Source organism: Acinonyx jubatus, chromosome E4 (genome assembly GCF_027475565.1).
Source record: "Acinonyx jubatus isolate Ajub_Pintada_27869175 chromosome E4, VMU_Ajub_asm_v1.0, whole genome shotgun sequence".
Lineage (NCBI taxonomy): Eukaryota > Metazoa > Chordata > Mammalia > Carnivora > Felidae > Acinonyx > Acinonyx jubatus.
The window spans coordinates 37172411-37189417 of record NC_069395.1 but is presented as its reverse complement, the minus strand read 5'-3'; the positions used below and the strand labels follow the sequence as shown (position 1 = coordinate 37189417).

The 17007-nt window shown below is 35.5% G+C and overlaps 1 protein-coding gene across 2 annotated transcripts in view; it reads left to right on the top strand.

Annotated features, from left to right (window-relative positions):
• LPGAT1 (lysophosphatidylglycerol acyltransferase 1) overlaps positions 1-17007 on the top strand; it is a 112607-nt gene that overhangs the window by 80193 nt on the left and 15407 nt on the right. For both annotated transcript variants that reach the window (XM_053209813.1, XM_053209814.1), the window contains exon 7: positions 1106-1232. In XM_053209813.1, coding sequence (XP_053065788.1) covers positions 1106-1232 — 127 coding nt within the window. The remainder of the gene's footprint in view (positions 1-1105; positions 1233-17007) is intronic.

Below are 17007 nucleotides of genomic sequence, written 5' to 3'. Positions count from 1 at the left end.
GGAGGGAGAGCATGAACACAGAAGGGGCAGAAAAGAGAGGGAGAGAGAGAATCCCAATCAGGCCCTATGCTCAGAGTGGAGCCCAACGTGGGCCTTGATCTCATGACCATGAGATTATAACCTGACCTGAAATCAAGAATTGGATTCTCAACCAACGGAGCCACCCAGGCGCCCTTTCTTTTCTTTCTTTTCTTTTTTTTAAACCTATTTTTATGGGAATTTTTCCCCTTCAGAATATTATCAAAAAAATTTTTTTAACTCAAAGGTCAGCTTTTAGCTATTTGATATACACAAGTAAAATATCATTAATTCTTACTGCACATTTAGTCTTATGTTTAAGTTTTATTTTTTTAGAGATCTCTTAAATACTTCAAACAAAGGACAGACTATCACACAAGTCTGGCTATCTGTACTCTCTGGGAAGATTCATCTCTCAATTCTTGCTCTAACTCCATGCTGGGAATAAAAGCAGCATGCAGAGGACCAAAGTGAACAGAACTTTCTTACTGCCTCTCACAATAGCAGTTACCTGTTGTACCTACCAAAGGGTGGACAGTTTTATTGCTTTATTTGTATAGAACTCCTGCTAAAATGGGAGGAGTTTGTGTTAAACAAAAACAGCAACTGACAATCGTGTGACACTAAAATGCTTAATTTGGGACCTTATTCCAGTATTTATTAATTTTTTTTTTTTACTTTTTTTTTTTTTTACTTTTGTGGTGTGATACCTTAGCTTCTGACTTTTTGATAGGCCAGTTCTTATGACTGATAAAATATAAATTAGACTTTGATAGTAATTGTATTGAATGCTTGAATGGTGCATGTCCAATAAATAATAGTGCTCTGTTATTTGTTACTTTGTTTGAGATTCAGCCATTTTATAATATATTAGGAAATGCTTGGTTTCATCCTAAATGAAGATGATACATTAAATGATACATCCTTATATCATATAAAACAGTAACAACCAAAGTTCATCTGTTTTCTTAAAGCAAAAGATACATCAATATGCTTTATTTATACTATATTATTTGCTGTAAATGATGTAAAAATTGATCCAATTTTAAGTGGTTTTTTTTTTTTTTTTTTTTTGCTTTGTCCTCAGAGAGCAAGTCAAAAGGCCTCCAGTGGATAATAGATACAACTATAGCTTATCCCAAAGCTGAACCCATAGATATTCAAACCTGGATCCTTGGATACAGGAAACCAACAGTCACACATGTACATTACAGGTAAGAGTTTTGTGTTAGTACTCAGCATATATCCAACTTAAAGTATTATCTCAGTATTTTAAAATTAAATTTTTAATCAATAGTGAAAATAGTTGGCTCAAAATCATTCTTATGCTGAATTTTTAATATGAAAATATCATTTGAAGTAGTTATTTTCACTGAGTGATAGAAGTCTCTCAAAATGGTATTCTAGAGGCAACTATGATTACTTGATGGCCTGACACTCTGAGCAAGGGTGATTAAGGGCAAACATCAAACATAAATATATACTCATTTGGGCAAAGTAGATTTGTATGAATAGAAATGAAATTTGTTTTTAAGTCATTAAATCACATAAGATTTTCCAAATGATTAAATTGAGAATTTAGCTGAAACTTATACTTTAAAATTTTTAGTATTTTAATATTTAACATTTTAACATGTTCATTTGCATAAACAACAGCAAAAACATTTATTGAATATTGCAGCTTCTTGAGATTTTTAAAAGTAGATTGCTTTTTAAAAAAGAGTATCATGTAAATGTGTGTAGGTATTTATATCAAAGCATGATGCTGATGAGGCTTGGATAGATTTGACCGCTTTATAAGCCATTTATCTTTACTGTATTTCCTGGCCAAAGATCTCACTCAACCCATGGCAGCTAAGTTACAAACTGAGCAGTTGGTCCACTGAAAGATCACAGTTGCCACAAAAGCCCTCAATTCAAGCGGAAAACTACTCAAATTACATACTCACTGCAAGTAGATAGGTACATGTTTTCATATATATAAACCACCATAGTTTTACACATAGAAGTACAAATTTGGAATAATTTGAAACTAAAATTTTAAAACTTAAAGTTAAATGTTACAATTTGCGTTTTTGGTGTGTAAGAGAGGACTATAAAATTACAGTTGAGTCCACTGTGTGACTTACGTTGCCAAATTATGAAGTTCATGTGTAAGATAAGAAGTAATTCTTGAGAACTGTACTGACTACATTTCACATGTGTTGTCCACTTTACTTACGGAGCACTTACTATATATAAGGCAGTGTGCCAGGCCCTGAAAGAATTTCTCCAGGAACGGTTTTATTTTCATATAGAAGAGGCTTATCTAGCCTTCAATAAACGTTTAAATTGTAATCTATAAATGAAGCTCAATTCTGATGCCCAAGCAAAAACACATGACTGTTGGGTGTATGTTCTGGACATGTGTAGATTGTATTTGAGTCAGATATATGTAGATCTTCCTAGCACATCATACCCAAAAGGAACTGAGACAAGGAAGAAAATATTAATTACAGAGGCATTCTATTATAGTTCACCCTGCTTTCTTTTTTAACCAGTAAGTAGAAAACAATTTTATTTTATGGATTAAAAAATGAATGGAATAATAAGGGATCTTAGAAATTGAAGAAATGTCAATTTTTAGCAAAATTATTTTACCAGAAGTAAGTGCAAGGTCCTTAAATTCACTTGAAGCAGGAGTTCTTAACTGTGGGTCTCATGGATGAACCTGAGAATTTTTCTTTTTTGCCTTCAAAATCAGATGTTGTTTTAATTTTTTGTATTTATTTATTTTGAGAAAGAGAGACAGTTAGATCAAGTGAGGGGGGAGGGGCAGAGAGAGGGGGAGAGAGAGAATTCCAAGCAGGCTCCACACTGTCAGCACAGAGCCTGACGCAGGGCTCAAACTCGAACTGTGAGTTCATGACCTAAGCTGAAACCAAAATTCGGACACCCAACCAATTGAGTCACCCAGGCGCCCTAGATGTTGTTTTAATTAAAAAAAATTTTTTAAGTATACTTGACAGACATACAGTGTTACATTAGCTTCCGGTATATACCATGGTGATCCAGCTTCTCTCTACATTATCCTCACCACAAGTGCAGCTACCATCTGACCTCAGAGAATTTTGAATTTTTCAACTCTTTCTCTATACAAAATGTTCTAGATGTATGCAGTTTTCTGCAGAGAAGCTTCACAGATTTCAATCTAGTCTCAATATAGATTAAGGGTTTAAAAAAAGATTAATGACCCCTGATTTAGAGATCAAAACCGAATAGTAAATAGAAGAGGTGGGATGGTTAGTTTGATACAGAAAAATACTTCTGTTGATAAAAGTGAAGCTTCTCAGAAGTATATTTGACTATAGAAATTTTATTACCGACATAGAAATAATAAAGAAAATTCTAAAATATTAGATTAGCAGAGATGAAATCATGATACAGAACCATATCCTGAAATAGTCATTACAATACACATCATGCCCAGTTATTTATTTATACACACACACACACACACACACACACACACACACACACAAACACACCCCCTAGGAGTCTCGTGACAGGTAAAGAGATATACTGTTGGGTTTTTTTTTTTTTTATGTTTATTTATATTTGAGAGAGAGAGAGAGACAGTATGCGAGCTGGGGAGGGGCAGAGAGAAATGGAGACAAAATCTGGAGCAGGCTTTGAGCTATCCGCACATGACCACACTGTCAGCACAGAGCCAGACATGGGGCTAAAACTCACGAACTGTGAGATCATGACCTGAGCCAAAGTCAGATGCTTAACCAACCAAGCCACCCAGACACCCTGAGAGATACACTGTTCTTTACAGAAATTTAATAAAAAAAATTTATTGTCTAACCAGTGTTAGGAAAAGGGAAGGACTTAAGTTCAGATGGGAAAGAGGGGAAGTGAAAGGGGCAAGAAAGGGTGAGGTGTCTTGGCATCAGGATAGTTTTGAGATTTGCAAGAAGCTTGTGAGAAGGGATGTGGGCCATGTCTGTGGCAGCTGCCAGGGACAAATCTCTATCATCCACGGGTTGACTAGGTCTCCGCCTGTATTGTTCGAGGCCATCTGGACACCCTGGGAGATAGGGAAAGAAAGATTGGTTTTTTGTTTTGGTTGGGGTTTTGGGGGGGAGTTGTCCCCCCCGCCTCCAGTTTTCTCAATTCTAAAATAAACTGTTTATTGTTTATCATGGAGTTTTCCTGGCGGGAATAACACCATAGAAATTAAAATAAATTTAAACAAACATGGTACTCCTTACTCATTTTTTTTTTCCTGTTCTCAGAAAGATTGGTTTTTGTTCCAGCACTCCAGTTGTTTGGTTATATTTTAAAAGTTTTAAACAAGGATGAGATGTTTCCAGTTAGAATAAGAGACTTAAAATGCGACATTGGAAATCACGTATATACAAATGTGAATAATGTAAATAACTGAGGTTAAATCTTTCTCTTTTACTGTGGGGTGGTTGGCAAGAAAAACTAAACAGCGCTGACTACTTAAAGCAGGGAACAGGTGCCTAGAGAGATGGAAAAGGTGCTCAGGAAACTGTATAGGCAGATTTTAAAATTATTAGTGAATGTACTTTTTCCCTGAAATTTAGCATAATTTTTCCACAACTTTTCTATTAAGCCATATGTACAAGCCAATTTTGTTTCGTATCATTTAGAAAGTATTTATTTTCTTCCTAGCTCCAGCTGACTTTTTCTTTTAATAAAGCACCACATCAGTCTTAGAGAATTTAATTGAAATGATTACTTGAGATTATGGTGTAGCTGGGCAAGTTGGTACCGTTGCTAGTTTTTTTCAGTGTGATCTAGGGTATACATGTGAGAGTCAAAAATAATTATTCCATTCTGCTCAGCATTTATCAGATGCCACTTAGAGTATTGAGTGTATTTTAATTGCTCTATTTTAAAAGAAATAATACGGCTGGTAGAAAGTTATGAAAATACCTAATACTGTATATATAAATCCTACAACACGACTACCACTTAAAAGACCATTTTAGATCAAACCAAAGCAAATTTGGAGTTGGTAATAATTAAATGAAACATAATTCCAAGAGAAACTACCAGTTGAAAATATAAATAGGTTAAGGAAAACTTTAACCATCAGACCACTAAGTCTGTAATAAGTTTCTGTATTTATGAAGTACTTTTACCACATTTTAGGTATATTTCATGGAGGACAGCAACTGTCCTTTCCCGTGTGATACATCTGTGCCTCTGGGTGACTGGGGTAGTCTTAGAACACTGTAACATTCCTGACCATCAGAATTTACTTGTCATCATTGATTATCATCACTTATTTAACATTAATCAGTAGTTGGGCCACTTTTTATTTCTTTGATACATTTCTTTTCTTGGAAATTATTATCAAGGCTGCCAGGTAAATTCTGCTGCCTCTAATATACCTCATTGGAATATACAGGTGTAGGGAGATTTCTGAGCAAAAAAGGGCATTTTGGGGGTCGCATGGCTGGTTCAGTCAGAGGGGCACTTGACTCCATCTCAGGGTCATGAGTTTGAGCCCCACGTTGATTTAGAGATTACTTAAGTAAATAAAACTTTTTTTTTAACATTTATTTATTTTTGAGACAGAGAGAGACAGAGCATGAGCAGGGGAGGGGCAGAGAGAGAGGGAGACACAGAATCTGAAACAGGCTCCAGGCTCTGGGCAGTCAGCACAGAGCCCGACGCGGGGCTTGAACTCACTGACCGTGAGATCATGACCTGAGCCGAAGTCGGCCGCTTAACCGACTGAGCTACCCAGGCACCCCAAAACTTTTTTTAAAAAAGGCATTTTCTCCTTCAGAGTGATTCCAGTCATAATGTATTAGTAAAACCAAATACTTAGAAAACATTTAGTCTTTATTTAAATAAGAAAAGACTATCTAGATTACCAGAATGTACGGCAGAACATTCTTCTAGGTTTTAAGTTTCTGTATTGATGCTTAGGAAAAAGCATAAGAGTGCAATAGCTTATTTTAAATGTTCTGAAATAAACTATTTTTTTCCCAAGAGCAGTTTTCTACATTGTCCATTCACTTCTTCTTGGGTTTATATGTAAACTTTTAGGATTTCTGGAAGAGACAAACCCTAAACATGTATGGTACTATATGTTATAAAATACTTTCCTAAAATACCACATAAATGAGAAAGTAAAAATTTGTGACATGGTTACATGTTAGATCCCATCTTACAAATAGTGTTGTTATCTGTCAAAAGTCAAACTTTTAAGGCAAATGTTTGGAGCTAATTCCTTAGAAAATTTGCAGTAAGTGGTAACTAATTACCCAGACCATTTTGCTAATTAAACCCAATGCACACGTAGCTCCTCAGGCAAACCATCGTAGAACCTTACTGGCTAGAGGTTGCCCAGCTTCAGTGAGTGCATTGTTTAAGCACCAAATGATATACTGATTAAAAAGTTTTTTAAAAACCATAAAGCACCTTACAAATGCAAAGTGCCATTATTAAGGTATATAACGTGTATGGATTATTGTCAAATCCAGTGTTAGTAAATTAGTGTTCCTTCCCCATCTAAGCCACTTATTCTTTTAAGAGAAAAGAGGTCCTTTCTTATTCCTTACTTTCCAATATTATGTATTATTTAACCAGGGGAATATTTTTTATTAGTATGCATACAACCACATTATTGATCATTTTCAAAAGTAATGCTTGTTTTAAAAAAGGAACTAAGGCTTAATTATGAGAAACATTTGAGGGAACATTTTTTCCTCCCACTTTCCCTTTTGTGTTATTACTGTCACACTGGAAGACAGCTTATTCCTATTAAAGAAGTAATTGGCACAGTGTGCTGCCGTTAAGAACTTAATAGGAAAATTAAACATGATTAGATTTTAACTACAGGGATAGAATGTTTATAAGGATAAAAGCAAAAGTAATCTATATCCTTAATATAAATGTCTTCACTCCAAAAATAAGACATTGAGTTAGAGAAAATGATCCTCTTGTGCAGAAGTAGTTTATATTTTTATTTTAAAAATTTTAAAAGGTGTTGCTTTCACGTCTTATTTGATTGGAATTCTGGTTACTTTGGAGAAGACATCCATTTAAGGACTTTGAGCAGGAACTTACTTTCGGTTTTGGAGGGAGGGAATTCATTCAGAAAATGATTATTTGACTAATTAATGTTTTTTAAGAAAATATGTTCACTTAGGGGTGCCCGGCTGGTTCAGTCAGTAGAGCCTGCAACTCTTGATCTCAGGGTTGTGAGTTCAAGCTCCACACTGTGTGTAAAGATTACTTAAAAACAAAATCTTGCCATTATTTCCCTTTCCAGTTCCATACCCCTTCTTTCCCACTATCAAAGCCACTACCGTAATTTGTGTGTAACCTTCCTGTCCTAATGTTATTACACAGAGACATTTATAACATATAATGTTCTGTATGTTATTAAAAATGTATACAATCATATGTAGTTTATCATTTTACAACATGTATTTTTTCCACTCTATTATTTCCTAGATCTTTTTGTTTTTACACTTATGGTTCCCTTTCATTTATTTGAACTGTTAACATGCTCTTCTGTTCCCATGATATGATTGTCACACATCATCTATTCATTCTCCTACTGTTGGATACTTGTTTCTTCAGTATTTTTGCTACTATAATAAACAATGTTGAATGAACATTTTTATACCTCTTTCACTAAGCATGTACTTGTGAGAGTTAAAGTAGGGTGTGTCTCCACCCAGCGGTAGAAGTGCCAGATCATAGGGTATGCACATTTTTACCTTTATTGGGTAGAGCCAAATAGCTCTCAAAGTGGTGACATCAGATTACAATCTCATTAGCAGTATAGAGATCACCTCTTCCAGTATATATGTCAAAGTCATCACCTTTAACTTTTTCAAATGTGATACACTTGAAATGTTATATATTATTTAGCCCTCAGGTTTCATACGTATGAGGTAAGTGTTATAATCCTGCAATCTGATAGTACAATCCACTGCCATGAAACAAAGATTAGGGTGAAGCTAGCATCTTTAAGCATTCAATCGCTGTTAGAAATCTTACTGGTTTGCTCATGGCTGTCTGTCTTCCACATCTAGAACTGAACCCCCGTGAGAGCAGATACTTCATCTGTCTTGTTTCACAATTCCCAGAGCAATGCTGGCATACAGTAGAAATGCAATACTTATGAATGTACGAAGGCTAAAGTTTATGCTGTCTAGACAAGCACTGTCCAGTTATAGCAGCCACTAGCCACATGTGACTGTTGAGCCCCTAAAATGTGGCTAGTCTGATTTGAGATGTTTTTTAAGTGTAAAATACACACTGAATTTCAACAACTAGGAGGAAAAAGGAATCTGAAATATCTCATTAATGATTTTTGTTGATGACATGTTGAAATGATAATATTTTAGATTGGGAGTGTTAAAGGAGTACATTTCTCTAATGCTGTTAGATGCCTTCTGTTATGTACTTTGTAAAACATTAAAATTATTTTCAGAAATAAAAGTTTGCAACTATGGGAAATATTTCACAGAGGGAAGATGCTGTTCCAGCATGCTCCCATAAAATTCCCTTTTTATATTTCCCTTTAATATTTGTTTTTATGTATGTTTTTAATGTAGCTGTGGCTGTAATAGGCATAAAAGTTATTTGTATGCTACTTTTTCCCATAGAGCATTTTAATGAACATTGTACCCATACTTCCTATGTACTAGGTGTTAAGATTATAAATTTTGTAAGTATTTTAAAATATTGTTATAAAGTCTTTACATTTTTAGTGCCTTTCCAAAATCCTACATAGTATATACATTTAATGACCCATTTCCCTATTAGTCATAGACTTGTCAGATTTTATTCTTGACTTTTAATAATGCCATGCTGAATATATTAGTACTTACATATAGCTCCCTCCACCCCATGTTTTGGATTCCTTTTATAGTAGATATTTTTAACCTGTTATTTCTGATGTTAGCTTGGAGAGTATTATTAAAGTTACATCTGAATGGGGAAAGTGATTGTCAGAGAGATGAGGGAAAAGTGTATGAGAAAAATTACCGACATATAAAACCAGTATATTATTTTGGTAATTTTATGCATAAACCTAATATATTTGTGATTCTGGTTTTCCTTTCTGTTTTTTTCCTTACTTCCTAAAACAACAAAATTTAAAAATCACAAGTTTTTATAAGTTTTAGAGGCTATAATTTCAGAAATAGTTTTTCTCTCTAAAACTTTTCTTATGGAAAATATCAAACCTATAAATTCAGCCCAGGTACCTATCCTACTCTTATGGGGAATGTTGTTTTCCCTATGCTATTTTCCAGAACCCGCTGGAATATTTTGAAGCAAGTCTCAAATATCCTATCATTTCATTTGTAAATATTTCATTACATATTCTCTAAAATATAAGAGTTCTTTTGTAAAAAAACATTACATAGTATCATACCTAAAAGTGTTAATAACAGTTCCTTAATACCATCAGATATCTGGACAATTGTCAATTTTTCTGAATTATCTCATAAGTGATTTTTTATATTTATTTATTTATTTATTTATTTATTTATTTATTTATTTATTTTAACGTTTATTTATTTTTGAGACAGAGACAGAGCATGAACAGGGGAGGGTCAGAGAGAGAGGGAGACCAGAATCTGAAACAGGCTCCGGGCTCTGAGCTGTCAGCACAGAGCCCGACACGGGGCTCGAACTCACAGACTGTGAGATCATGACCCGAGCTGAAGTTGGATGCTCAACCGACTGAGCCACCCAGGCGCCCCTCATAAGTGATTTTTTAAAAACAGTTTGGATTCAATTAGATTATAATTGGTCAATATATCTCTTATGTTTCTTTTTATTTACTGATTCCCCCTCTCTTTCTTTTTTCTTGTCCTTGTAGTTTATTTTTGAGGGTACCAGATTATTTGCCCTGCAGGCTGGCTACAATTTTTATTTTGCTGATTGTATCCTGTGTATTTCTCTGTCCCTTCTGTTTCCTGTTAATTGTGGGGTAGGGACTAAAACTTCATCAGATTGAAGTTTGAATTTGCTTGATAAGAAATACTTCATAAATAGTGATACTTACTTCCATCAGGATGCATAAAATGTCTGGTTGTCAGAAATGATTTTTGAATGCTTTTATTAGCTAAAAAACTTCAAAACAAATACATCCAATGCTTTCAGGAAAAAATGATACTTCCTCATTCCATCCCTTTAACCCCGTGATGTTAGGAACTTCATTTTAGAATTGGGGCCTCTTCTGGCATGTAACACATAACAAGTATCAATTTTGCCTAAAATACCCTCTTAGTGATCTTATATGAAGGTTCATAGCCTTATATTATTTCGTGAACCATTAAAAAGGGTTTTTCCCTGTGTCCCAAACTATAAAGGTGTTGGAAATGTTCTAAACTTAATTGAGCAATGAACTATATATCATCCACTGGGATGACTGGTAGTTGTTTTAGTCAGTGTTTCTTCAGGGAAATAGAACCAAGAGGATATACAGAGTGATCTGTAAGATGAGGTTCAATTTAGGAATTGGCTTTCATGATTGTGGAGGCAGAGCAGTCCCATAATCTGTTGTCTGCAAGCTGAAGAACCACCAAAGCAAGTGGAAAATTCTGTCTGAGTCCCGAGGTCTGCGAAAGGGAGGGCAGGAGAGGCTGATGGTGTAAGTACCTATCTGAGTCTGAAAGCCCAAGAAGCAGGACCACTAATGTCTCTAGGTCGGGAAAAGACAGCTAAGCTCAAGCAGAGAGAGCAGACTCACCCTTCTTCCACTTTGTTCTATTCAGACCTTCAACGGATTGTGTGATGCCCATCTGCATTGATGGGGGCATCAATCAAATCTTCTTTACTAAATCTACTGATTCAAATGTTAATCTCTTCTAGATACACCCAGAAATAATGTTTACCAGCTATCTGGGCATTCCTTATCCTGGTCAAGTTGACATGTAAAGTTAACCATCACAAAAGTCTACATAGAAAACCTAAGAGACTGAGTTGACCATCTATTTATAGAGTTCAGTAATCTTCATATAAAATCACTACAGAGAAATCATTGGTATCCCTTATCTTGGCAATAAATAGGAAATGCAATTTTTTAAAAACATACTCTTCCCAGAGGCAAAACTATAAAGTACCTAGCAATAAAACTTAATGAAAAAATATATAATGTTTATTTTTCATGAAGAAAAAACATAAAACTTCATTGAAGAACATAAAATACCTGAATAAATGGAAAGAGAGACTGTGCTCATAGAGGGGAAGACTCAAAATTACAAAGATGTCAGTTTTCCCAAATTAATCAATAAATTTAACATAATCACAGTTACAAGAGGGTTTTTCTGGAAACTTGACAAGATTGTTCTAAAGTTCATTTGAGAGAGCAGAGATAACGGAACATAGCTAAGGTAGTTCGAAGACGAAAGAAACAGAGGAATACTTCCTACCAGATGTCAGGGTTTAATGTAATTATGAGGGCAGGGCCAGATCAATGGAAAGATTTAAAAATCCAGACTTATTTTGGAACTTCTATATGATTTAGTAAGTATCACTTATCAGAGGAACATGAACAGACTATTCAACAAATGAAGTGGTTTGAGACCATTGGTTTTATATCACATATAGTGACCTACCATAGAGTTGCTATTCAACTGTGGACAGACAACGCCTCTGATGGGGAGGGATCTTTCTTCTCATTATAGTATTTGAAGTTTTTTTTTACAATGTGAATGTATTAATTCTTCAATTTAAAACCTAATCAAAAAAAGAAATTGCCTGTAGAATTTAGGATTTTGGTCTAATAGTTCTTTGCATAATTTCAACAAATGCATTTTCATCAGGTAGTTATAAGTATTTAATAAGTTCACATGTAAAATAAATATCATTTGGGGCACTTGGGTGGCTCAGTCAGTTAAGCATCCGACTTCAGCTCAGGTCATGATCTCACAGTTTGTGAGTTTGAGCCCTGCTTTGGCTTTTGTGTCTCTTTTTCTGTGTTTCCCCTGCTCACACTCTGTCTCTCCCTCTCTCTCTCAAAAATAAATAAACATTTAAATAAGTTAAAAAATATATATATATAATTTAATAGATGCTAAATAGATTTTACCCCTTTAAATCCGGCATATTGAAATACTCAAATTGTATAGTCTAGATTTTCATATTCTAGTGCTTTATCCATAATTTAAAAGTGAACTTTAAGAGGCTTAAATTTCTATAATATATTTTTGGTGTAAAAGTTGGAAGAAAGTAGGATAAAATTAATATGGTGAAAATCAGTCATTTAACATAATGGGGACCAAATTCCAGGTCACCTTTTCCCAGTAACTGTAAGTCTAAAGTAGTTCACGCCTAAGTGGTACACACTTAGGTACTAATGATGCACCCTTAAAGGTTTACCACCCTCTGCCCCAGCCCCCAAATTACCCATCTGGGAGTGAGGTGATAAGAGTGCCTCTTGAGCTAAAATTAGGCTTTCTTTTTTCCTAGCAGAAGGAAATAGTGTCTTGTCTTTAGTTTTTCTTTTTCTTTTTCTTTTTTTTTTTTTTTTACATTTTTTCTTAATGTTTATTTATATTTGACAGAGAGAGAGTGAGATCTGGGGAGGGGCAGAAAGAGGGGGAGACACAGAATCTGAAGCAGGCTCTAGGCTTCAGGCTCCACAGAGCCTGACGCGGGGCTCCAACTCACAAACTGTGAGATCATAACCTGAGATGAAGTCAGACGCTTAACCAACTGAGCCACCCAGGCACCCCTGTCTCTACTTTTTTTTTAATGCTAGGGTTTTCTCTATCCTTGCTTAGAATTATTGTTCATTTCACCCCTACTTCTGCTGTGTCTAATAATTCTCTTCTTCTTCCTGTCTACTTTTCTTCTCACCTCTTGTTTTCTGTTGCTTTGTCTCTGTATCCTAGCCTCTCCCTGGAAAAGCACGGACATTTTTGTCTTCATTCACTGTTCAGAACTTCTAGTTGGAAAATGGAAAGTTACACATTAAATTCAATCTTCAAGTTTTTAGTTCTGCTTGGCTGTTTTTATTAATGTTCACCACCCACAAGTTCATTCTTTTCTGTACCCACAGGTTTCCCCTCCCCTCTTTCCTTTAAGAAAAGAAAACAGTTTGGCAGCATTTAGGATGCCGGAGGCATTGGTCTTAATTGAATTTTGACTGAATTGTGGGTTGAATTCTGTATTTCTGTAATGAAGTTGAAATTTGAAAGAGGTGAACCATCATTTCAAGTGAGATAAAATCTTCATCCTCTACTTAGAAGATAGACTTAATTTCTTCGCAAATATTTATAAAAAGTTATACACGGAAGAAATTTTGTACTGTTGACATAGTCGAGATAAAAAACCAAAACCTATAAATCTAATTTACTAAGTTATTTTCAGTACGTGAATCTGGACATAATGTGATTTGGAGAACTAGGATGAGCTTTGGAAATGAAGAGCCCTCTCCCCACCTCCCTGGCCCGGTAGAGTTCGCCCTCTCCTTGTCACTTTTTGGTCTCTTCAGGATCAAGCACAGTGACTGCCACTGGTATTCAGAACTATTTTTGTTTTCTAACAGTTAATTTAGTGTTGTTAGAAATATTATATCCCCAAAATAAAAAAAATTCTTAGCATTTAATTTTTGATTGAATAATGGTTAAGCATAACTCTCACTGAAGATCACTATCTTTTAGTTACTTGAAGTCAGTTGAATCTGAGAAGTGGCAGGGCTAGCTAGTCTTTTTGTCTAACCACTCATTTAATGCAGGATCTCACACACACACACACACACACACACACAGTGACAAATTGCTTAAATATAGACTTCTCCAGGATCCTGTTTTTAGCCCTCTTTTGTCTGTGGAGGTTGAGTTCATAGTAGAGTAAATAGAAACAGCCCCTCTAGAGTCTTACTGCTAGTTCTCAGCCCTTCTACCAAGTTCCAGACCCTCATTTCACTCTCCCTACTGGGATAACAAGTTGTTGTTTCTGCAAGCCTGGTATTTCTAACACTGAACTCACTTTCCTTCACACAAACTTGTTTCTCCTGGATGTCTAAATGGGATTTATGCTGATATCATTCTGCCCTCACCCAGAATGAAAATTTCGAATTTCTTTGACCCTTCTAGTTTTTAATTCTGCGTCTCAAATTCAGCTACCAATTCCTTGAAGGAAACCTCTGCGATGTTTCTATTTTTTTTTTTAATCTAAATACCACAGACTAGTTCAAGCCTCATTACCTTTTACTTGGAGTGTATTTTCTTATTAAATATTCCCTTTATTGATATTGGTTCCATCTTAAGTCTGTTTTACTTATTTTACTGCTATATTCCTCTTCCTACAGCATGATACCTTCTTTTTCCTTTTTCCTTTTTATTTGTGTTTTGTTATAAACATTAGTGGGACAATTGGCATGATTTGAATGAAGTTTGTAGATTTTAGATTAGATAATAATATTGTATCAGTGTTAATCTCCTGATTTTGATCATTCCATTATGGTTATGTAAGAGACTGCCCTTATATTTAGAAAATACACATGGAAGTATTTAGGGGACACTAATTTACTCTCTGAAGTTGAAAACTCATATGTATATGTGTCAGAAAGATATATATAGAGAGAAAGAATGTTAACATAAAGCAAATGTGGGAAATACTGATATTTGGGGAATCTGAATGAAGCATATATGTGAATTCTTTGTACTATTTTTACAAATTTTTCTGTGAAATTATTTCAAGATTAAAAGTTTTAAAAAGTCAGGGCACCTGGGTGGCTCAGTTGGTTAAGCATCCAACTCTTGGTTTCGGCTCAGGTCATGATCTCACGGTTTATGAGATTAAGCCCTGCATTGGGCTCTGTGCTGACAGCGTGGAGCCTGCGTGGGATTCCCTCTCTCTCTCTCTCTCTCTCTCTCTCTCTCTCTCTCTGCCCCTCCCTCCCCTCTTTATTTCAAAATAAATAAGCTTAAAAAAAAGTTTTAAAAAGTCATTAGAGAGACAGGGAGAATTCTCTGTGTCTTCCCCTCAATTTTTCTGTGAACTTTAAACTGCTCTTAAAAAAAAATAGCCTTAACAGTAAATTTTTAAGTTATTAGACTCATGGAAAGTGTAATAGTGTGATTCTCTTAAGCAAATATACCAGTGTCATGTTTTGCTTACTAGATAGTTCAGTTCACTCAGCAAGCATTTATTAAGCATCTTACTGTGTCTCAAAAGATACAACGTGAATAAAGATATAAATAAATTTGAGTTCTAAACAATGCCACTTCATGGTTTATACCCTCACGTGGCATGTTGGTTTGCTATAGTTGTGATTATTACAAGGAGCAGGGCTCAAGGAGAAGGGGTCCCAGGCTGAATTTTTCCTGACTATGAAAGGAAGCAGTGGCCCATGTGCTATTTGCCTTCTCTCCTTCTATGTAAAGTTAAAGTCACTTGAAATTCTCTCCTATATGACCCTACATTTGCTGCCTTAGAGCCTTGGTTTATCCATGTATTAAAGTGGGTACAAGTTTATATCTGAGTTACTGAATTCTATTTTCAGATAACTGAGAGTTTTTTTTTTTTAACGTTGCTAGTGGATTCAGGGGGAAGCTATAAATATTATATTTTAGCATGTTGAGGGTGAAGGCTTGAGCAGCTTACCTCAGGACAGTGGCTCAAAGCAAAACTTCTGGAACTTGAATGCTGGGAGATACTCTGATATGTTCAATTTGGCAGTTGTCTGTTCTTGTCCATAAATCTGCTTTTGGTGACAAGCAGTTTCTGCATTTCTGAGTTATTCTTATCACACCCGTCCTGGTGGGTGTCACTTAACTACACCCGTGGTACTGATGGCTGTCTACACATGGCACCTCATAAGTTTTATAGTGGCAGATTACTTTCATTTTAAGTCAGTTCAGCAAGCTCGAGTTCCCACAAAGGATTGGGCACTGATTTACGCACCAGGTATGCAACGATGAGGACAGCACAGTCCAATAGAGGCCATAGACACATGAGAAAATACGTAGAACGTAAACTAATAAGCATAGTTACAAGGGACAGAGTTGGCACTGAGAAGTAATTATTAACTGTAGGAGAAGAGGAGGAAGAAGCTGAAGGGGAAGAGGACAAAGGGGAAGAGAGCCAAATTCTTCTTCCATAGTAGGAAGTCAGTGAATAAATTTGAAGTTGGATAATCTAGAAATAGTGGTAGCAGCATGTTTATAAGCAAGATGGAGGTAAATGGCAAAAGAAAATTGAAAAGGGCTGTATCTGAGAAACAGGTATCTCAGTAGGGAAAAAATAGGCCTATTATTTTTCATGTGAACCTTGTAGTACTCTGACTCTTGAAAACTACATGCATAGGGGCGCCTGGGTGGCACAGTCGGTTAAGTGTCCGACTTCAGCCAGGTCACGATCTCACGGTCTGGGAGTTCGAGCCCCGTGTCAGGCTCTGGGCTGATGGCTCAGAGCCTGGAGCCTGTTTCTGATTCTGTGTCTCCCTCTCTCTCTGCCCCTCCCCCGTTCATGCTCTGTCTCTCTCTGTCCCAAAAATAAATAAACGTTGAAAAAAAAAATTAAAAAAAAAAAAAAGAAAACTACATGCATATTGTTACTTTGTTAACAACTAAAAAATTTTTTTTAAATCCTAATTACTTTTTTAGGCCAACTGAAGTGAGGCCATTTCCACGTATCCTATGCTATAAGTAGACAACACACCCCCTTCCTTTAAAGTCACACAGAAGTTCTTTAAATTCCTTATACAACATTGACCATATTCTGGCAGTAGAGTATTTGTTTACTTTTCCCTCTGCTAGATTATTAGGTTTTTGAAAGCAGGAACTGTGCATCTCAAAATCTTCCTCAGTGTTTATTAGCTCCCTTACTTGGAGTTGGCATAACTGAATCGAAGATTTAGCCATGTTGTTTGTTAGCTAGCTCCCACTTTGGATTCTTGGTACCATGAAAATTCAAATGTTCTAACAAATATATAGAGGTGCCAGCTGCTAAGCATTATTTATATCTTTTTTTGCAAGTGTAATT